A 23,625-nucleotide genomic window follows, 5' to 3' on the forward strand; every position below is an offset into this window, starting at 1 on the left:
TGTGTGTGTGTGTGTGTGTGTGTTAAAGCAATGGACTATATAAGCTATCCTAAAACTCAAGCTCAGGGATTGCAAACTCTTGCACACTATAGTAACAAAAATGTGGAATGAAAATCACAGCAATAAAACAGCTAATATAAGAACTGCAATGAATATATAAAAAGTTTCACATTTTAAGACTCTGAAAAGCTTTCCCTTCTCAAACTCAGAAAAGAAACTGTTTTATATTTACTTAAAATGGAGTTCCCTTGCCAAGACTGATTTAGCAAAAGGTTGATACTCATCATATGAATATAATTTTTCATACTGAAATATAGATTTATTTTAAGGAAATGGGATAATATTTGCATTATATTTTATAAGTCTCTATAGTTCCATCTGGTCCTTATTTATCTAAACTTTACTCAGCTTGCATAATATTTTTGCTTACAGTCATATTCTTTAAGATCAGAAATGCCCAAATCTGGAAATTCAGAGGTACTATTCGTTAACATTCTTTCAGTGTGATTCATAGACTTTTTGCAAACTCTGCTTTGATTTTAAAATAAAACTAAGGTAATAAGATGTTTTGTGTAAAAATATATGACTTAAGCAATAATGATAAAAGGAGCCTGGCTTTGGGGGATTACACGCCAAAGCAAACCACACTCCTCATGAAACAGACCGTGCAAAGTTCATTTGAAGGGGAAAAGTAAAATAAAACACTTAATCAAATGTAAAATAGTTTTCTATTCTGCTTACTTAAAAAAAAATACCTAGTGGTTTAAATTGCTACAGTTCTACATGTAAATGGTTAAAAGCAGTTAACAGCTAAACAATGGCATGCAACATGGTGAATCGGGGTTAAGGGAGGTCACTGCAGAGCTGGACATAGCGTTAGCGCTAAAAGACAGGTATTTTTCACTTCAATTTCTAGATGGGTGACTTTACCACATAGTATCCAAATGTGATAGTCCTTCTACCTCGATGCTTCTTGCTAATGTACCTCTCTCCTATCTATAGAACTTCTGTTTAACGAGACTGAATTAAACTGGTACTAACTCAGGTGGTGAAAAAAATACTGATTTGAAACATGGAGAGAAATAAGATTTGGAATCTGACATTCCCAGGCCTTCTAAATATTACGAGCATTTAAATTTTACGATCTACCCTGGGCATTCACTGACCTCAATTACAACACTGGATGGTACCAAGAATATAAAGACAAAACAAATGCCCTAGGCTAACTGTTTTCCTCTTACAAAGAGACAAGCTTATCTCCAGCCCCGAGGAACAACACAAGTGTAACAACTAGGGCTTATTTATATTCATAAATTTAACCTTTCCAAAAGTGATAACAATGACTAGCTTCCATAAAACAAAACTAAACAATTAAGCCTTATTCTCTAGTTAAAAGAAACTCAAGACTGAAGTTTTAAGAAATCTGTGAGATGGGAATGTAAAGAGAGAGAATGAATTTCCTTAGACTGCTATAACCTTGAGAAAGACACTTACCAATGTAAATGTTCCTGTCTGATTAAAAAATAAAGCCTACTAATATCCATTCAGAGAGCGGCTGCCTGCATTTGTCAAAATATTTCTCAAGATTTGGCACTCACTACAGAGTTCATTCCACCTTTGCCCAGCTGATGTTTAGAAGGTCTTTCCTTATGAAAATGTGAAATCTGTTTTCACCAGGCCCCTTGGAAGAACCTGTTCTTATTCCTCATCCACAACAAGATAACTACATGTTTGCAGAGAGTTGTCGCGGTCCCCTCTGATCTTCCCTCTCCCAACGCTATTCAGTTCTTCCTTGCAATGATGTGGTTTCAACAATGTCCTTGTCGACCACATAACCATACCCAGAACTGAACAGGATACTCAAGCTACAGTTAAAACTGATCAGGGAAGCATTCCAGACAGATCTAACAGCATGGGCCAATATCTTGAGAGGAATGGAAGGAGTCCAGAGTGGCTCACAGAGGCTAGACAGTCATATTGTTACGTGTGCAAGGCACTGTATGCCAGTACTAAGGGTACAAAATACAATAAAACAGGCCTGTTCTCAAGATACTCAGGGTCTGGTGGGTGAGATGAATAACCCCCTTTTACAGGTGAAGGTCGGTGACACATGGAGGTAAGCACTAGAAAAGGAGCCCAATCGTGTGGCTTTGGAGTCAGATCGTCTGATTAAACCACAACTGGACCAACTGCCAGCATTAAGTCCTTGGAGAAGTTACCTAACTTATCTGCATCTCCATTTCCTCATCTGTAAAACGGGGATAATACCACTACCTCTTCTCCAGGGTTGTTGTGAGCATTAAGAGGATATGTATTAATTACATATTAATAAAAGCGTCAAATCACATTTTAAAAGTGTGATGCTGAAAAATATTTAAACATGCAGAAACAAAGTCATGTTTCTCAGTGTACAGCTGATATATCAAAGACAGATGAAGGGAACTGAGGATATATTTTAATACGAATGTTTAACAATAATCAATAATAATTGAACTCATGGGGTGCTTGGGTGGCTCAGTTGGTTAAGCATCTGCCTTTGACTCAGGTCATGATCCCAGGATCCTGGGATAGAGCCCCACGTTGGGAGCCTGCTTCTCTGTCTGCCCCTCCCCCCCACTCCTGCTTGTGTTCTCTCTCTGCCCCCCTCAAATAAATAAATACAATCTTTAAAAAAGTAATGACTGAACTCAGTATACAGGCATTGGAAAAAGTCCTTTATATTCTTTATCTTATTAATCCACATAACAACCTTAAGAAATAGATTTTGTTGTCACCACTATTGCACAAATGAAAAAGCAGATTTAACTTCGAAGGGTTAAGTTGCTTGTCCGCGGCCCTACAGTTAGAGACCGGGGATTCAGATGCCACACATTCAGCATTATTACTCAGCCTTATCAGATATGATACAACACACTGCCTATAGTCTGGGGCCTTTGGCAATGGTAACCAGAGAGGGGAAAATGCACAGAGTGAGGGTCCTGGAGAAACTTTTGTCATTCTTTCTGCACTTCAGAACAGCCCAAGTCTGCCAATAATCTGAGATAAAAGATTTGTTTCTTAAGTTTTTCTTTCTCTTCCCAAAGCTGATAATAAAATAACCCCAACAAGATGACACTGGAGAACTATGTTTTACTTCTTCTGAGGACACTAGAGATAAAACTTCTCATCAGCAAGCAAACATTTCAGAGGAGGAATTGCAGGATTCAGGGAGAGGGTAGAAATACGGGGTGAGCTTCATAAGAGGTAGGAGTCTTCAGTCGTTCATTCAGCAGAATATGTCAAGTGTTCTGAGCTGCAGGATTTCATGCAGACTAGCACTCCAAGACCAAAAAGAGTGGTGGTGGTAGTGGAGGGAGAGAGGATGATGGGTGGATGAATGCATGGAAGGAAATGATATGAATAAATATACTACCTATTTCATACCTTATCTGATTTCCCTGCCGTGTGCCCCTCTAAATTCACGTGTAGAAACTCTAATGCCCAATGTGATGGTATTAGGAGGTGGAACTTTCGGGAGGTGATTAGGTCTTGAGAGCAGAGTTTTCGTGAGTGAAATTAGTGCCCTTATAAAAGAGCCTTCACAGAGGCTCCTTTTACTACGTGAGGATATGAGAAGTCTACAACCCAGAGAGAGCCCTCATCTGACCATGACGGCACTGACCTTGGACTTTCAGCCTCCGGAACTGTGAGGAATAAATTTCTGTTGTTTATAAGCCCCCTGGTCTGTGGTGTTTTGTTACAGCTGCCTGAACAGACTAAGATACTGGCTTATAAGAAACACATAAAAACTAATCCATATTAATTAAACTTAGAAAGTGTGTACTGTAGTCCTTCCTTCCCTCCCTCCCTTCTTTCCTTCCTTCCTTTCTGTAGGTAGGCAGTGCTTGAACTCTCGACGCTGAGATCACTACCTAAGGTGAGATCCAGAGTTGGAAGCTTAACTGACTGAGCCACCCAGATGCTGCTAGTTGTACTTTTTTCTACTTTTCAGAGAAAATCCCCATTTTAATAGTCCTTATTAGGGTTTTTCATTGGCTGGTCCCTTATTTTAGACCATAAACACCAAAGGTGGTAGAATAAACTTGATTGAACGTGTACGGACAGGGTTATTTCACTCAACTTTATGTCTTCGGCACTAAGAAAAGGGCAAGCCTTTAAGCAAACACATGCAAGCGATCATAGAAGAGCCACAACCACCAAAAGTAGACCCGGGAGCGCAACAGAAGATTAAAACAACAGAGGCAGAAGTCTGTCACTGAGGACTGAGTGCAGGTGCGCTCATAAACCTTCCCAAGAGGCTCACCCTCACCATTATCTCGGTACCTAAAAAGCCTATTTAGATGACTGGCTGCAAACATACTGGGATGCTAGCAGATCTCCCTCTCTGCTCTCAGAAACCATCTGCCTTGGCTCTGGAGCTATTATTTACAGCAGATAGGACTGATGTGGTGTCAAGACCAAGTCCCAGAGGCTTGATTCCTCCAAAGATGGCAAAAGTATCTGTTGGACACACAACAAGGAAGGCCCAGAAACCCTAACTGGGAGCTTAAGAAGGGTCACCAGCACTCAGAATGTGCTCTTTCCCCGCATCAGAGCCGAAGTGAGGGTGCGTCACACAATCAAAGGTGCAAAGACAAGTGCAAAGGTACTTCTGACAGTGGGTCAACACTGTCCAAATTTCCTTTCAGATGCTCTCATCTGCATTTGCTAACTTCCTGCTGGCTGGGCGCAGTCGCGTGACCTCACTGGATAATGTGGCCTGGAGTGTCAACAAGGCTGCATGTCATGTTCCATGTCAAAATTTGGAAGGAAAAAAAAGATCTTCACTGTGGTAAACAATGGTTTTATTTGTGAAAGCACCTTCCACCAGCCCCTGCTGTTCATCTTCGCCAAAAAACGGCATGGCTGTAAATAACTCGTGAGTCTAACTTCCAGCTTTTGATAAGGTACCTGAGGTTAAGAAATAGAAGCTGTGTCCCATTTCTCATTTTTAAGTGGTACTTATCCTTCCAAGGACAATGGGATTTACAGTCTCACAAGGCAGACTTACAGATTATGAACTTCAGAATGCTGTTACAGAATTTTTTTTGGGGTGGGGCGGCCTGCGTCGTGTGGCCAGAGAAGCGGGAGCAGAGCACAGTATTTAGCGAACAGCCTCAGCCAGGAAGCAGGAGGTGACGTGGACAGCGGAAGCCCCCAGGCCGGCAGCCAGCAACGCAAGCGTAAGCAACAGTGAAGCCCCAACAGTGGCACGGGTGCATCTTGTTCAGGATTTCTAACCCACCCACATAGAGCAAAAGCAGATTAATAAAAAAGCCAAAAAAAAAAAAAAAAAATCAGCTAACAAAGTCATTCAGCTGGGCAAAACAGGCTATGGGATTTCCTATGGGAAAAAATTTCCGTATTTCCTATGAGGAATTCTAGCTTTGCCTTATTTTAAGCAGGGTGGACGCAGATTCACAAAAAATAAATTAGAGGTTACCTCTTCATGAAAGAATTCACTACAGAATTTCTCTAAAGTGTAATTTCCCTGGTTCATTTCAAATATAGATTTATACAAATTCAGTTTGTTCAATATTCAGGAATATCTCTTTGGAAAGATGAGAAAACAGGCTCCAGAAGGGAGAAACAGCCAATGTTCAGGGTTGGCCAAAAGCTTCTGCATACTACCCCAAAGACCTGGGGATAACAATTTATACATGATATGCTTTAAAAATAGAGAATATGTATATACATTCATTCCTTACGACCCCAGAACTTTTCTGCATTTCTCATTATCTGGCTTAGAAAGCTATCTGTTCAGCTTCTGTCGCTGAGGAAAGGGACAAACTTTTCTTTAGAAGTTTCCCTTCAAGTGACCTGGTCTAGGCAATATTTTTAAATCGTATTTAAATCTCACCCCATGAAAGGGTGGGGGCTAAAACTGGCTGCTGAGCTAGTTAACTCCAGGTGTTCCCAGTTCCATCCAAGCTGATGAAAAAATATCCCCGTGTATGCATGAGGCCACACACCTCAGGCCTTGCCTACACAGGCAAAGGGAGAGTAATGCAGGAAATAAATAATCCTGAACTCGGGAGGAAAGTTACAGCAATACTTTAATCAGGTGGATGGAGCTAAAATCCTTTAATGAATAAACCCCGGCGTCTAAGCACAGTCCTGTTTAGGTTGCGCACTAGCAGAGTGCGTGGTGCCGCCTTTGCGAGATCGGGTGGGACGGTGGGAGGGTGAAGGCTGAGGCCAGGGAGCGGGCAGAAGGCACGGAGACCTGGGTTTCCGCCGCACCGCGCGGTTCTTGAGTTGGCTAGGGCTTCAGGAGCCTAATAGTTACTACAGAAAAATATAACGGGATCTCCCCGCCTCCCGACTGTACTAACGTGGAAATATTATATTCCTGCCAAAAATGAAAATGATTTTTACTGATCCTATTACACTTGTTTTATCTGTAAATCTGCATATACACTCTACTCCTTACTAAATAATATGGGCAAAAGAAATACCAAAATATTCATTTAAAAACATATTTATTAAGAAGAAGCCTCGTCTCTAGGGAGAGGCCCAGGATGGGTGTGGAGGGCAGGGCTAGGGCGAAAGGGTTGGAGGGAGATTTGCTTTCTACTTTATATGCTTTTGTGTCAATTTAACTGAGTATAATATGTACGTATTACCTATTCAAATATATATGCATTGATTCATCACATTTTTATAAATCAAAATCCAGAAACTTTTACAAAAAAATGGTAATGAGTAGTAACATCAAAATATACTAAACAGGGTGCCTGGGTGGCTCGGCAGGTTAAGTGTCTGACTCTAGATTTTGGCTCAGGTCATGACCTCAGGGTTGTGAGATCGAGCTCTGCGTGGATGTGGAGGCTGCTTAAGATTCTCTCTCTCCTTCTAACCCGTCCGCTCTATAATGTATATATATATTTTAAAGCTGGCCAGAATATACATGCATATCTATATATATATATACACATGCACACTGAATACTCAAAGATCTGTCATCCATTCAAAAACTAACATTCTAGACTAATTTTTAAAAAAATTATGAGTAGACATAAATATATATATATATATACACATGCACACTGAATACTCAAAGATCTGTCATCCATTCAAAAACTAACATTCTAGACTAATTTTTAAAAAAATTATGAGTAGACATGAACATAGTTAGAATAAAGCAAAACCTTAATTGTTGTGCTAGAATAACTGATATATATTTTTATCTAGCATTCCATGAAATAATAGTGATGATCATAATAATAACAGTTCATACTTACTTTACACTTAGTATGTACCGGAACTGGCCTAAATCCTGTTATTTTTTTTAATGTTTATTTTCTAATTTAGCAGATTTGAGAGAGAAAGGGCGAGTGTGCATGTGAGCTGGGGGGAGAGGGAGAGAGAGAATCTTAAGCAGACTCTGTGCTGAGTGCAGAGCCTGACTTGGGGCTTGATCTCATGACCCTGAGATCATGACCTGAACCGAAATCAAGAGTCAGACATTTAACTGACAGCCACCCAGACACCCCTAAATCCTGTTACAATATTTCTAAATGCTGCTACAATGTTGTTAGTCTAATAAGCATTTATAAAAAACACTCAATGTAGAGAAAATCCTGGTGAAAATTCAACACTGAGAAAAACTTGAAAGCTGGCCAGAATATACATGCATATCTATCCTTAGTTTTTTTCTATACCATGAGAAAGCCAAGTCTTCCACAGAAGTGATAAAGGCCCAACAACGAACTCTGTGACAGCGGATATACTTCACTTCTAGGAACTTACCAAAGGGGTGTCTTTTCCTCCCACAATGCTGAGACCAAGACCTGAACGTCCCTTGGATATTTCTATAATCATTTCCTGGCCAGGAACAATGGGGCACGTGGCAGGGTCCACTGACAGAGGGGCCTGGAAACCACCTGGAGAAGGATGAAACACAGAATGACACACAAGGAGGAGAGGCAGCCCGCATGCACACTCCGTTAGCTGGGGAGTACATGGTTTGCACGTATGTGTTACTTCACTCTTTTCCTGCTAAGCACCATGAAGGAAAGAGCTGGGTCCTTAATGCCTATTCAGGAAGGGATGAAACGCGACACCTTTGAGATGAAAACAATAACTACCGCCTGACTTAATCATCTATTTTAAGTATACTTGAAAATTTTTAAATCTTAAAATATACCCTGAAAACTCATACGGAAAGATGTAAGATGATTCAATGACTAAGTACATATAGGCGTATGTTATAATGAAAATGAAGACTGGTATGACAAAAGATTCTGAGTTATAGTTAGACGACACGAAGAAGAATTAGTGCTTAAATACTTTCAATTAGAGCATATCACAAATGAACATACACAAAGGATTTCATCAATAAAGTATGACGTGGCTGAAAATAAGAATTACCCCTAAGAATGATCCTGAAATATATACACAGTAAATGAATGAATGAATGAATGAATGAATAAAAAGTGTCATAAACACAACATTCAAGGACTAATTACTGGGTCCATAGCTGAAAAACTTCTTAAAAGAGTTACTGCTACTTTATAAAGGTTTACTTTTTACTTCTTAAAATTTTAAAAAAGATTTCATATTTAAATTTTTTAATGTAATCTCTACCCTCAAAGTGGGGCTGGAACTCACGACCTGGAGACCAAGAGTCTCATGCTCTATTGACTGAGCCAGCCAGGTGCCCCAAGGTTTACTTTTGAAAATCACTGTTTTATTTTATTTATTTATTTTTCTTAAGTAGGTTCCACAGCCAACGTGGAGCCCAATGTGGGGCTTGAACTCACCACCCGGAGATTAAGACCTGAGCTGAAATCAAGAGTCGGTCACTCAATCGACTAAGCTACTCAGGCGCCCCTAAATCATTGTTTTAAATTGGGTTTCTCTAACAAATGAGAGAAAAAAATATTTACTGGCTAGGACAAGATGTTTCATACAACCCCTTTATCTAGCATAACTTCTACATATGTGCATTTTCCAGATGACTGAACCTAACTAATTGAAAAACCAAAATATTCAAAATGTTAGCTTCAAGAGATTCTTGTACAAATAACAGCCTCCAGAGAATGTCATCTTTTTTGACAACTAAGTTCGATCCTCATGAGTACTGACTCTTACCCTGGGATAGAATTTAGTTAAGGGCTGATAATAAAGGGCCCCACCTGCTGGTCAGCCGCAGCTAATGCACAGGGGCCAACTTGGGATCCACAAAGCTCATTACACATCTGTACAAGCAAAGGCCCGCAGACTATGGCCTGCAGGCTAAGAATGATTTTCACATTTTCAAAAGGTTGAAAGAAAAAAAAAAAAGAAAAATAACATTTCAAGACATGTGAAAATTACATGAAATTCAAATTTCAATGTCCATAAATGAAGTTGTATTGGAACACAGCCCTGCTAATCCATTTACTTCCAGTCTACGGCTGTTAGCACCCTGCGACAGCGGAGTTGAGTAGTTGCAACAGAGACCATATGGTCCACAAGCCTTAAATATTTACTATCTGGCTCTTTGCAGAAAAAGTTTGCCAATCCCTGATATTAAACAAAAGGAAACAGGCTCTAGGTAAGCCTGTGGAGGGCTCTGCTCTGACTCAGCAATAATAACAGAGCAGGTTTTGGAGTGGTGGGGACGTGGATTTAAGTTCCCAAGAAGGAAATTAATAGGTGGGTGAAATGGAGGCTCATTCCTCACCCAAAAAATGCATGTAACGAACTGCTTTCCAACAGGAAGTAAACGAACAGTGTGTGTGAGGTGCCCAGCCCAGCAGCTGGCATAACGTAGCACGCACACAGTTGCTCTTTCTGACCACACGGAATTTATTAATCTAATGGCCTCCTAGTTAAGAGTGAGAAATTTAGTGACGCAACCTCAGTAACAATAAAAAATGCCCCATTAGAAGGAGAATACTAAATTATAAACCTAATTTGACTCTAGATCTTTTGGCAGCATATGTATTTCACACTCCATTCTCCATTCATTTACAATAAAAACAATGTGCGATAGTGCATAATTTCATGAATGCATTACAAAGTTTATACTCCTTTTATAAATGACCAGTTTAGCCTTTTGAGTGAGAAGAGAGAACACATAGTCAGAGATGCTGGGGATGTCGTTCTCTTCCTCCATTTCTGCCTCCCCCAAGCCAGTCCTGAGTCAGGGTTGGTACGCACTTCTCCCATACAGCCCAGCCCAGAGCCTGACATATCAAGCCCCTGATAAATGCTTGGTGAGGAGATGACCGAATGAGTAGAATTTCCACAGATTAAATTATAGGAGATTAATTTCTGTTATCAAGATATAAATATGTGATGCATCTTATCAAAACTCAATTGGTCTACAGTGCGGTTACTTTCTCAGTAAAAGGCCAGGTGGTAAGTATTTTGAGCTTTACAGACCATACATTCTCTGCTGAACTACCCAATTCTATCCTTATTCTGTGAAAGCAACCTTAGACAACAGGTAAACAAATAAGTATTCCAATAAAATTTTATTTATGGACATGGAAGTCTGGGTTTCAGATAATTTTCATGAAATATTCTTTTGATTGTTTCCAACCTCTTAAAAATATGAAAACCATTTTTAGCTTGCAGACCGTACAAAACCAGATGGTGGGCCAAATCTGACCCACGGGTCATAGTTTGCTGACCACATTCATTAAGTATTTTCGTAAAAATCCAGTACTTTAGAATAATACCTGCTTTCTAAAGTTTTTGTTGAGTTAATATTTATGAAAAATATGCACAAGACAAATGCATAAAGGTGTCAGGCCCGTTAAATTCATGCAGGGGTATGCTTTGCCACTGGTGAGCACAGTGTTTTAAATAGGCCACTTTTTGTTTTTTTTAACGGACTTATATCACATAAAAAGCAAAGTGGAAATACTCATTATTCATTTCGAAATTCTATTTTCAACTGCCAGTCAGCATAATTCATGCCAGGAATTCAAAGAGAGAAAGTGAATACTCTTTAAGCACTGAAAATTAACAGTCTTCAAATAACTTACATCAACATATGCAAGGCTAACAATTTGACTGAATATGATTTTTAGGAGATAATACTCATACACTAAACACACTCTTTTGGAGAGATTACAGAATAATTTGTAAGCCTCATATGCAAACAGTATTTACTGAGGGCCTTTTTTTGTTCTGGCTCTTTCCTACTCAATAAGCAATAGGCAATCCCGGTAGCAGGTGAGGAAAATGGTGACCTGCCCAAGTCCCAGAGCTAAGGAAGTGGAGAAGGGGTGCAAAGCCAGGTTTCCTGACTCCTGATCCAGTGCTCTTTCCAGGGTATCACAATCCCCTCCTTTTCTCATGTTTGAGGAGTCAATTCAGTTCGGCTCACAGAAAGAATCATACCATAGCTTGTGAAATCCGCATCCGTTGAATGGTACAACGGAGCTGGTGCTAAAGGTGTCTCTTGTGAACTGAAGCAGACTTTTGTTGAATATTTTTGCTGTTTCATCTGGCTGACAGCCTACAAAAGAAGGGAAAATAAGATGAATGTCAAAGAGGAGAACGAAAACCAAAGGATAAGACTTTAAAACTGGTGTGTTGTTACCAAAACAATGGTGGCACTCCAATAATGTCTTCTGAGAATTTAGAGCGGGAAAGGTTGCAGGAGGAAGTCAGGATGATTTCTGTCCCACCCCCCATGCTTCCCTATTTAACTTTACATCTAAGATGCTCCAGTAAAGGATGGATGGAGGAAGGGAAGAAGTATTAACAGCTGATGATACTCTATCACTGTGGTCTGTATATGATGTTGGGGCCGGGAAGCCGAACAAAAATTTTGACAATTTCCACTGATTCTGATGAAGTCGATGTGAAGTCCACATACCCATGTTGGGCCCACTGAAAAGCAATCTATGTTGCAGATGTTCTGAGCATACAATGATGTCCTTCTCTTCTGGATACACCCACAATCGTTAAATGCTTTAGGCAGGTTAATTGAGCAACATGAGGGCCAGGAAGAGGAAATAAGCATCCACTGGAAGCCTACTAAGTGCCAGGTACACCAACTACATTTTAATTCACCTCAATGAACTATATCTTATTCACCCTTGATTCCCAGTACCTGGAACATAGTAGAGCCTCAATACATGTTTGATGAATGAATGAATGAGTCAATGAATGGATATAGAAGAGCAAAATTGAAGACATGGAATCTCACAGTTGAAAATGAATTTGTAAATCAATGAAGGTACAGAGACCTTTGCTGTGTGAGCTTTGGAAAGCTAACTCGTAATTCTGGATCTTTGTTAATAATACCGCCAATGAATATTAGTATTAGAAAACTGAGAAAAACCAAAAGGACTCCATGCTTGCTTAACAGGCAGTTAAGAAACATAGGTAGTGACCTGACCTGCCTTCTGGATCTGTAGTTAGCCAGGGAACCCATCCCCAGCTGGAAGATTCTGGTGGAGGCAGTGAAGCACCAGGCTGTCCCTGGAGTCTAGAAATAGGATCAAGGTAACTGCTCCAGAACAATGATACCTCAAGATTCTGTCCGTGGAAGGCTATGCCTCAATTCAAGGCACCATGCAGTATATAAAAGCCAGAACACCACGAGCATTGTGTATCTGTATTGTGCTTTCCAGTTTTTAAAAACACTTTTACATCCATGAATTCTTTTAATCCTGAAAACAACCTGGAGAGGTAGACAATATTACTTCTTTTCCAGATAAAGGAACCATTGTCAAGTGACACGTCTGAAATCACACCATTATTTAGAGGAAGAGGTCAGACTGAAAGTCAGTAGTAGCTAAAGAATGTTACAAATTATTTTTTTATTTTTATATTTTAAAGATTTTATTTTATTTATTTATTTAATGTTTCTTTTATTATATTATGTTAGTCACCATACAGTACATCCCCGGTTTCCGATGTAAAGTTCGATGATTCATTAGTTGCGTATAACACCCAGTACTTTTAAGCAATCTCTACCCCCATCGGGCTCGAGCTCATAACTCTGAGACCAAGAGTTGCGTGTTCTACCGACTGAGCCAGCCAGGTGCCCCAGAATGCTACAGATTTAAAATGCTTATCAAACAGCTGCTAGGCACTGATTCTACGGATGCTCATTTTCTTTTCTGTAGTTTTTCTCACCAACGTTTAACGACGACCGTATACTTACTTAAAAAGACTTAATCAAAGACATATTTTCAGTGATTTAAAAAAGAGGTTAGTGGAAAAATGACAAATATGGGTTTACTACCAGAAAACTGAACACTGGAACCACCTAGATATCAATTACTCTGAGGACCATATTTCCCAGTGTCCCTGAAGCTAGATGCATCTGCAGACTAAGTCTTGGTCAGTAGGATGTACACGGATGTGAACTGTACAATTTTCAGGTCATTTTCTACAGGAAAAGGATCCTGCCTTCTCTTCTCCCTAACTGGAATGCAGATGGGATGACAATAACCAGAGCAGCCATCTCAGACCAAAAAATGGACGCATTTTTTTGAGGGCAGTAATCAAATAAGAGGCGCCTGAGTGTGTGACACTGTGGAGACACCGTATCATCCTCAGACTGATTACACCCATACTTGACGTAGAAGAGAAACTTCTTGCAGAGATTGAGCCTCATCTGAACAGTACTTACGTTCAACTTTTGTTTTGTATCACCTTTAAAAAGACCATCAATAACAAAGCTGAATGCAAGCTAGAGAGTGCTCTTGTGACAAAAATCATGTGATTAAAAAAGAGATTTATTTAATTTAGTTTAGAGAGAGAGAGAGCGCATGAGGAGGGGGGAGGGGCAGAGGGAAAGAATCTTCAAGCAGACCAACCCATGAGATCATGAAACCAAGAGTCAGACACCTAACTGACTGAGCCACCCAGGGGCCCCAGAATCATGTGATTTTTACAACAGGAATGTCGGTGCTAATCATTACATCCCAGCTCCAGGTAGCATCCCACTGCATTGTGCATAACACGTTTCCAACAGATAGTGATAGTACTGAACTCAATTGAAAAACAAGGAGACAGTCCACAGAAACCAAGTGAAACACCCACCATGTATTTTTAGAGGCCGACCTCTTGTTGGTAGGTGTGGTGATGGGTGTGTGCTCCTGTGACTCACCCGTGGGCACAAACCCACACCACTAAGAATGAAAGATAAGAAAGGCTGGATTCGCTGTTGAACGTCTTCTAACTCAAACAGGAGAGCTGGAATGGATGTTCTAGGTTATCCAACCTAACTAAACCAGTGGTTCTCAAACCCTGTCTTCATAATAGAAATTGTCAGGGAGCTTTTTAAATTTATGGATGCTGGGAGCTGGGAGCTGGGAGCCCCCCCCCCCCATCCTAGACCAAATAAATCGGCACCTAGGTGGAGCCCAGGCAAGTTCTGTTTGCTTTAGGAATGACTGCTTCAAGTTAATCCATGGATTCTTCACCCAGGGTAAATGGGTTTCTAAGAGACCACAAAGGGCATTTTGGGAATTATAAAAATCCTGTGTTGTGCCAAAATTATGTTTATCAGGGTTTTCTGGGGGAAAAAGTTTACAGTTCATTTATGATGGGAAAACAAAAATCACCATTTAAAGAAGATATGAATTGTTGAGTTTGCTAGTACTGATTAGCCGTGTGGCCACAGGCGAGTCACTTTCCCTCCTTACACCTAAACTTCTTCATCTGTAAATTGGTAGGGATATTTCTAAACCTTGAGAGCTTGTTCCAAAGATCAAAAAGAAAAGGACATAAATAAACCTATCATTATGCCAAGAGCAGTTTAAGATTTCAGCTGATAATAGCTATTAATGTCTTTATGTCTTTTGGTAATAAATGACCAGCCAGCTCCTGGTTAAAAACCATCCAGGGTGGTTTGGAACAGCTCAGGGGGTTGGGAAGTTCTTCATAAGGAACTGACACAGCCTCACAGCAGGTGTTGTCCACTGACCTCGGCTGGTTCTCTTCAGCAGCCATGGAAAAGGGTTATAATCACTTTCCCGAAGGACAATACTTTAGATATTTAAGCACTCATTTTTCAGCATGGAAAAGAAAGGACAGGTGGTGTTTAGGATTTGTCACAGCTCTAAAGTTCTATGGTTATAACATTTTAGGGATGCCTGATACATGCCTTGAGATAAGTGGCAGCATATGAAGCATTAACATATTAATAGTATTCACAAATATATCACATAAAGTCTGGTCTTAAGTTAAAAAAATTTTTGCTTACACATTTCCATTTGAACCAAATCTGGTTATTTTTAAGCTTCTTTCTATACCTACTCATTTTTTAAAAAGTGATTTTATTTATTTGAGAGAGACACAGAGATAGCGACAGAGACGGTGACAGAGAGTAAGAGCGGGGAGGAGAGGGAGAAGTAGGCTCTCCGCTGAGCAGGGAGCCTGCTTCTCCCTCCCCTGGCTCGCCATCTCTGTCTCTCTCTCAAACAAATAAATAACATCTCTACACCCAACGTGGGGCTCGAACTCAAAACCCTGAGATCAAGAGTTGCATCTTCTACTGAGTAAGCCAGCCAGGCACCCTTGCACCTACTCATTTTTAAAAAAGTGTATTTCAGAGAGAGAATGCATGAGCAAGCAGGGGGTGGGGAGAGTCTCAAGCGGATTCCCCTCCGAGCGTGGAGCCCAATGCAGGGCTTTATTCCAAGAACCTGACATCATGACCTGAGCCAAAATCAAGAGTTGGATGCTCAACTGACTGAGCCACCCAGGCACCCCTACAACTACTCGTTTTTATTTAGGTTTTTAGCATTTAAGTGTGGAGAATTTTCAAAGGTATTTTCTTTGGCAGTGTTTGAAATATCATGGGAGCTCTAGTTCCTTAAACATAGAAATAGCTAATACAGTAATAATGTAAATTTTAGTAGCATGAAAGTATTAGCCAGCACATAGAAATGAGAATCAAGATTTTAAAAAGGAAAAAAAAAAAAGGAAACACTCAACAGCAACAAAAGTACAAAAATTTGACAGACAGAAACTTAGTTGTTTTTTTTTTAAGAGAAGTGAACATAAAACATAAGGAACACCAAAGTTACTGTATTTATATTTTTATAGAACTGCAAATTCTCACACTTCAGATTTTTATTCATGACATTAAGACACGGCACTCTTAGGATTTAAGTGCAGGTGTGTTTGTAGGGATGGCTCACTTTTAAACACCTGCTCAGGGTATTGGTCCAGGAAATGCACACAGAATATTTCCACACACCTTGCACAGAATCAGTGATATGGCTGTGGGTTGACTTCAAGTTCCAAGACACACCATAACCTCCTAGCAAGTAATAAAGGGTCTGATTTCATTGCAATCACTTCCTTTTCTTCTGGATCCCATTTATAATGCACACCATCCCAGTAGAGCAAAACCTAAAGTGGAAATTACGTACATCATCACTTAGGCACTCCAGTGCCTTCTGCTGACCTGCCACCATGCCCTGACCAGCCACCTGGGAGATGTCCTCCTGAAACGTAAAAGATACAACAGTTAACGGCATTGAAGAGCTCAAGTGCACGCTCCAACTTTAGCAAACACCACGGGGCTTGGGCTCCACTACAAAAATGACCAAAGCACCAGTCATAAAAGTTCTGTTCCTCCATCTGAACTAAGACTCATTAATGAAGGCAGCCTCGTCATTTCCAAATGCTTCTTTTGGGCCCTTTAGATCAGGCTTTAACCCTATCAGATACCCATTCATGGTCACTTCAGCTAGAGTTTGCACTTCTTTTGCCATTCCAGTAATCTCTAACTCTGTATTCATACCGAATATTTAGTTCTTTCAGGGTCTGAACTCTGATGTTAGAACTTTTTTCTCCTCAAAGTCACTAAAGACACTGGAGGATACAGAGTTAAGTTAGTCCTGAATCCCATGGAAAAGTGCAGAGGCCAGATTTTTGAGAGAAATAAACTACCAAAACACACAGGAAACCAATGCATCCTAAAGGGCAGTTTATTGACACCAACAGATTGGCCAGAATGCTTATGTCTGCTTCCCACCATATCCCATCCTTCTTTACAGGCAAAGTTACAGGGGAAATTATCATCTGATGGTTTACTCTCAGGCATGAACTGCTGCATTTGGACATGGACAAGGCAGGGAACCTGGAAACAGACTGACTGGGATAGGAGAAAGGATGGGCTTACTGTAGCCCTTGGTAGATGTCTGAGAGACACCAGGTGGCAGGTCTAACATACAGACTGCAGGTAGGTAAGCTATCTGAAGATGGTGAGAGGTGTGACTTGTAGAGCAAAGTAGCAGGAGTTTGTGACCTTAGATCCTTGACTCAAGAGTTCTGCAACCCCGAGCAGACTATCTGACATCTCCAAGCCTCGCTCAGTCTCCTCATTTATAAAAAGGTTGTTATGCTCTAGGGATGTTGTAAGGATTAAATGAGGCAATGCATGAAAAGCACTTAGTTTGGTACTGAGCAGACAACAAATACGTAATAAAGATGTTAATGATGACAGTAAATGGGAACCAGCACTGATGCACCCATATTCCTAACTCTACTATAGAGTTGGTGAAAATAATTACATGGACAGGACACTTCCTCCTTTGGGGAATGCTGGAGTACAATCTGACATCCCCCACCCCCACCTTGGTTTCTTTTTTGAACATAACTGACATACCCTTGATTCAACAGGCTCCCATCAGATTTGTAACAATACAATAGATAATGATGAGGTCATGCCCACCCATTCATTATTATTAGATTAGGTTACAATCTCATCCTGTCTCATCAATTCTCTATTGGTTTACAACCTGAGAAATTCAACACCAGAACATAATATCCGGAGCCTGCAGCCTAGGTCCCTGGGATGGTTGTGATTTCCCTTATCTGTCCACTTATTTTTTAGGACCATAGCTCTTTCTCAGTTAGATGTAGATTCTCTCTCAATTTCTCCCATAGAGGGCAAGCACTCTAGAACTCCTCCCCAACAACCCCCTCCCCAACTTACCCCCCCAAGCTGTGCTCCTAAACAGATTACATGACATGAATTCACAAGTTACTTCATGTTGTAATTCTTCCTTGAGGCCCTGGGCAGTGCCCCTTCCATAACATGACCAAGTTTTTTCTCACAATTTATGCAACACCGTGTGGTATCTTTTTATGTGTCTGTCTCCCATACACTAATATGATTGACTTTGTCTTGTTTGTTTCTTCAAAATATGGCAGAATAGACTGTGAGCTTGATAAAGGGCCAGTGCTGAATGAATCAAAGTTCAGGAACTCAAATCTTAAATGCACCTGCGTGGACTTCAGAGCCAGCCCTGAAAGAAAGGATGCACAGCGAAGGTGATCCTGTGGCTCGCACTTAAAAGGATCACAGTTGAAAAAAAGACAGACATGGGAAGGTCAATAAACGGTGCTCATGGGAATTTTTAGAATCAAACTTCTAACTTGCCTTATAAATGGAAACCACTGGTATTATTCCTTCCGGTGTGGATCAAATAGCCTTCCGAAGAGCAACAGTGCCTCTATTTGAAAATGATACTGCAAGTCTGCAATTCTACCTTTGCTTAAACCCAGATTAACTAGCATGGGAAGGAGCTGACCTCCCCAGCCAAAGACTTAAAAACCCAATCTGGATATCACACAGAGCTACTACTAATTGGTTGCATTCATCCTCATTTGCACTTGTAAATAAAAAGGGCACTGGAACGGTCGCCAGAAAAATCTGGGTTCAGATTGGTTCCACTACTTATTAGCAGCAGTAGTGCTCGGAAACCTTAATTTTTAGCATCAGGAAGAATACGATAACAGCTACCTAAGTAAGGGGTTGCCAGCAAAGTTGAACTCAGCACATGCTTACAGAGCATCTACTCTGTGCCAGCAAGGAAGACGACTAACGGAGCCTTGCGCTTATGACATTTACATATCTGGTGCGACAGATAGTAGAGAAAAAAGTTATGGAAACTTTGAATTATAAGTGAATGATATCTGCAGGAAGGTGTGTGGCAGACAGCAGGTGCCTGAGAAGTGACAGTTTCCTTCCCTTTCTCTTGTCCTCAAAATGTGGAAGGATGAGATGAGGAAATCAGAGCTCTGAAAAGTTTCTGGTCCAACACCCTGTTCCATTTCCTTCCTCTCTCTCTCTCTCTCTCTCTTTCTTTTCTTTCTTTTTCTTTCTTTCTTTTCTTTCTTTCTTTCTTTCTTTCTTTCTTTCTTTCTTCTTTCTTTCTTTCTTTCCTTTTTTTCCTCTTTTCTTCCTTCCTCTTCCTTCCTTCCTTTTTCTTTCTTTCTCTTTCTTTCTTTCTTTCTTTCTTTCTTTCTTTCTTTCTTTCTCTTTCTTTCTTTCCTTCCTTCCTTCCTTCCTTTTTTCTTTTCTTCTTTTCTTCCTTCCTTCCTTTTTTTCTTTCTTTCTTTCCTTCCTTCCTTTTTTCTCTTTCTTTCTTTCTTTCTTTCTTTCTTTCTTTCTTTCTTTCTTTCTTTCTTTCTTTCTTTCTTTCTAGATTTATTTATTCATTTGAGAGAGAGAGGGAGAAGCAGACTCCCCACTGTGCAGAGAGTCCATTGGGGGACTCAATCCCAGGACCCTGAGATCATGACCGGAGCTGAAGGCAGACTGAGCCACCCAGGCGCCCCCTGTTCCATTTCTTATGCTGATTCCCCTTAAACCTCTGGGCCAAGGGACGGGGCCAGTGCATGATGATGGTGATGACAGCTAAAACTTACTGAGCACTGTCTGTGCCAATTACTGAGCTAGATACCATCCCTATTTTGGATGCTGATGTATTACGAGAGAGCTAGGGGATAAGGGTTATTATCATCCTCAGTGCGTGGTTAACTGGGGCACAGGAGGCTAAAGCATATGCTGAACCAGAACTTGATCCGGACGCATTGTGCTGCAGAGCCCCTGCTCCTGAGGATAAACCACAAGGGAAAGGCAAAGTGCTGTTCACCTCGTCCCAACGACACACATGAGATTCTTAGGAGCCAGCCTCAACACAGTGATTCCATTTTTAGACACAACATTAACTCAGAATGAGTCATGCCACCTTATTTTGAGCGTGGGCAGGCAAAAAGAATTCATGGTACTAGTCACTGCAGTGACCTAGGGTGTGCGACTTTTTTCTGTGTTTTGTGTTTAGACATAAATTTAGAACTTGCTAATTTTCCAACTACTGCACCAAGGGAGTTCTTAGTGCCTTCAAAGCTGAGGTTCTGGGACATTCTAAGGTGTTGACTTTGCACAGGGGACCCCCTAAATAAGAAGGCTGAGGAAGGAGTGGGGAAAGATCAACTCATTTTGTGAAACAAACTGATAGAGCACATTCTGTGTGCGTTATGTTATAATCATCAGCACAGTACTATAAGCTCCTGAAAGAAAATGCTTTGTGGGCCAAGCAAATTACTCTGATCAAGAGAAGGAGCTTTCGAGTGGTGGACATAAAAAGCAAGACTGGGAATATTCTATATAATAGATAATAATGGGGATGTCCAGTTTACAATCACCAAAGCTGGTTAACTTCTATCCCAAAGTTGGGTAATCAACATGCCCTGTCTGTCCAGCTGAAGTAACTAGTCCAACGGTAGACATTTGAACCACACAAGAACATCCTGTGGATTTTCCAAAGTGGACCCAAGGGGAGAGAGTCAGCCCTTTTCTGGCCGAGAAGCTTAGGAGCTTTTGGTGGCCACACTCCCACTAGGCTAAGGAAGCAAGTCTGAGGGAGAAGAGAGTCAAAGAGACATACAGAGACCTCTGGCAGCACCAGGATTCAGGTTCCAGCTGTCCCTAAGGCTTTCACCCCTGCCTTCCCTGTAGTTATGTAAAAAGGACCTGCAGCCTATCAGTAAACTTCCCTTTGTAAGGTCAAGCAGAGGTTTTACAACTTGCAGTCAAGAGACTACTGATTAAAATGAGGTGGAACCCAGAAAAGATCTATCAGGGAAACAAACTCACAGGGGTCAAGCCGCAAGGTAGCTGACTAGAGACGAAGGAAGTGAACGGAGCCTAAGATAGCAAACTAGAGAGGGCTGCTCAGCTTAAAGGTAGTCAAAGTCAACAGTAGTCAAATTCAACGATTTTTAAAACCTGCCTCAGACACAAATTGTCTCCTGCGGATTTGGGTCCTTGGACTCCCACTCTGTAGCATGTGGATACACTAGAAAAGGACAGCTTTGCCTCAATCAGTCCCACCCTAACTCCCCCCCCCGACCTGACCCCTTGGATTAGCTGACATCCTATCAGCAGGAGCTCCCCAGCACCTTCCTGGGCCCTTCTACAGTACTTGGCAACACAGGGAATTACTTAGGTAAAGTTGGATGCCAATCCTGACTGTGACACTTAGCTGAGTCTCTGAGCCTTAGTTTCCTTATCAATCAAATGGGGATAGTAATAGGCTCAATCTGGGGCATCTGGGTAGCTCAGCCATTAAGCGTCTGCCTTTGGCTCAGGTCATGATCCCAGGGTCCTGGGATCGGGCCCTGCATCGGGCTCCCTGCTAGTGGGAAGCCTGCTTCTCTCACACTCCCCCTGCTTGTGTTCCCTCTCTCGCTGTCTCTTTGTCAAGTAAATAAATAAAATCTTTAAAAAAAAAAGGCTCAATCTCTTATAAAATAGAAATTAATACATTTAGAATGATGGCTTTTGGAGCACCTAGGAAATGCTGTGAAAGCGTTAGCTGACATTATTCTCAGCAGTTCTGAAAGCACCTTCAAGATAAGATTTATGCGTCTTGTTCACTGTGGTATGTCCTGTGGCGGGCATGGTGTCCAGGACATAATAGGCCTTCAATACTAAACTTGCTTAATTTCTGCTGCCTTTGAAGGATAAGATATACGATATGGGTTTGGGATTATAGGACCTTAAAAAAGATGGTGACAAGTAAGACATCTCCAGAGAAGTGAAAACTTTACAGGTTCAAAGAACAAAGTGTGAGCAGCACAAGGTTTCTGACAAGCTCTGGAATTCAGAAACTAGGGCCCTAGACACAGGTAAGAAGGTCTGAGTTCTGGGCTCTGCCAATGCGTCATTTTCCTTCGCTGGGTCCTAATAATTGTGATTGCAATTGTGCTAATAATTATGATTGTAAGGTTATTTTCTCAGTTTAGAAAAATCTGATAAGCAATAGCTTCCTTCCAGGCAAGTTGAATTTCATGTAACGAGTCTTCACAGCAGACCAGTTAAAGGGGTTGGGAGTGAAAGCAAGCGAGCAGACGTCAAAGATGGGAATTTGTGTTAAAAATGTGCACCTCTGTTTCTGCTGTCTCTGAGTTCATGAGGTTACCTTTACTTGCTACCCTCGGGTCTCTATATTATCTTCATTTATGATGCAGAGGGAGAGAGAATGGAGGAAAAAGCCAAAAGCTTTCCTCTTGTGACTTTCACGAAGGGAATAGACTTGACTGTAAATCTATTGTCTTTTTTTATGACCAGGATAGGGAAATTTATCATGTAGGCAAATCTCAAGTGATTTTCAGAAATACAAGATATAAAGTACAATGAGCTGTGAAAAATGCCACATATTCAAATGCACTTGAACTCTGCCATTGGCAATTTGCATACTATCACAAAAGAGAGGCCGGTGCTGACTCAGACACATTCTCTCTGGCTTCTATACAAGGGAATTCCTAGGCTCTTGTTATAGACACAATTTTCATATTGGATCTGAAACAGAAAATAGGATTCACACAGTGACATCTGCTCCCTTAGCCAAACTAGAAATCCTGCAGTTCTTGAAGGACTACAAATTGGGGATAAAAATGGATTTTAAGTACACAGTCCAGCTGTTTACAAATGAGCAGGATATACATCTGAGAATTCCAGCCCGGAATTAAGACCTATAATCACCAGACACATATTTTAACCTATTTTTCCAAACTTGGATGCTGGCACTTTAAAAACAATTAGGAATAATTTTTAATCAAGCCCAGTAGTCAAAATTGATAAACTAATGTCAATTATACTTCATTTAAAAATTTTTTAAAGCAAAATAAAACATAAAAATAGATAAAATGAACCTGCACTAGAAATCACATGGCATATTATTACCTTAACAGTTAAAATTCTAGGGGCGCCTGGGTGGCTCAGTCAGTTGAGTGTCTACCTTCAGCTCAGGTCATGATCCCAGCGCCCTGGGATCAAGCCTGCATTAGGCTCCCTGCTCAGTGGGGGAGTCTGCTACTCCCTCTCCCTCTGCCCCTCCCTCTGCTTCTCCTCTCCCTCTTTCTCTGTCTCAAATAAATAAAATATTAAAAAAAAAAAATTCTACACTGAACTCATTATCTTCCTCTACAAATCTATTTTTTCTCATTTCTTTCATGTTATTGTTTTAAAAATTAGAGACAGTATCAGCCTCCTATTTACCCAGGTTCAAAACCAAAGTCAGCTTTTACTAATCTCTCTCCTTGCCTGCTTTGATTCAATCATTTGCAAAACAAATCCTTTCAGACTTTGGGATTTCACAGACCAGAAAATTGTCAAAAGAACATTGGGATTATAGAGATACTCTTCCCCCCCCCCCCGCCCCAAGTAATGAAAACTAAAGAAATACAGGTTGGAGCACATGAATTTGCCATTTTGTAAGTCAAGAAATGGTCAAGTATCAGTGATTTCAGAGGGTTCAACCTATTAAAGTCCTCTCCTCCCAATTACTACCATATATCATTACCATAATGTCACATAGG

The 23,625-nt window shown here is 40.7% G+C and overlaps 1 protein-coding gene across 2 annotated transcripts in view; it reads right to left on the reverse strand.

The window, feature by feature from the left end:
* Positions 1–23,625, reverse strand: part of PATJ (PATJ crumbs cell polarity complex component) — a 336,896-nt gene that overhangs the window by 53,304 nt on the left and 259,967 nt on the right. For both annotated transcript variants that reach the window (XM_040627217.1, XM_040627218.1), the window contains exons 32-34: positions 16,380–16,454; positions 11,380–11,497; positions 7,792–7,925 (exon numbers count right to left, since the gene is read on the reverse strand). In XM_040627217.1, the coding sequence (XP_040483151.1) occupies positions 7,792–7,925; positions 11,380–11,497; positions 16,380–16,454 (327 nt within the window). The remainder of the gene's footprint in view (positions 1–7,791; positions 7,926–11,379; positions 11,498–16,379; positions 16,455–23,625) is intronic.

The sequence above is a fragment of the Ursus maritimus genome, unplaced genomic scaffold (genome assembly GCF_017311325.1).
Source record: "Ursus maritimus isolate PB19 unplaced genomic scaffold, ASM1731132v1 scaffold_12, whole genome shotgun sequence".
Taxonomy (NCBI): domain Eukaryota; kingdom Metazoa; phylum Chordata; class Mammalia; order Carnivora; family Ursidae; genus Ursus; species Ursus maritimus.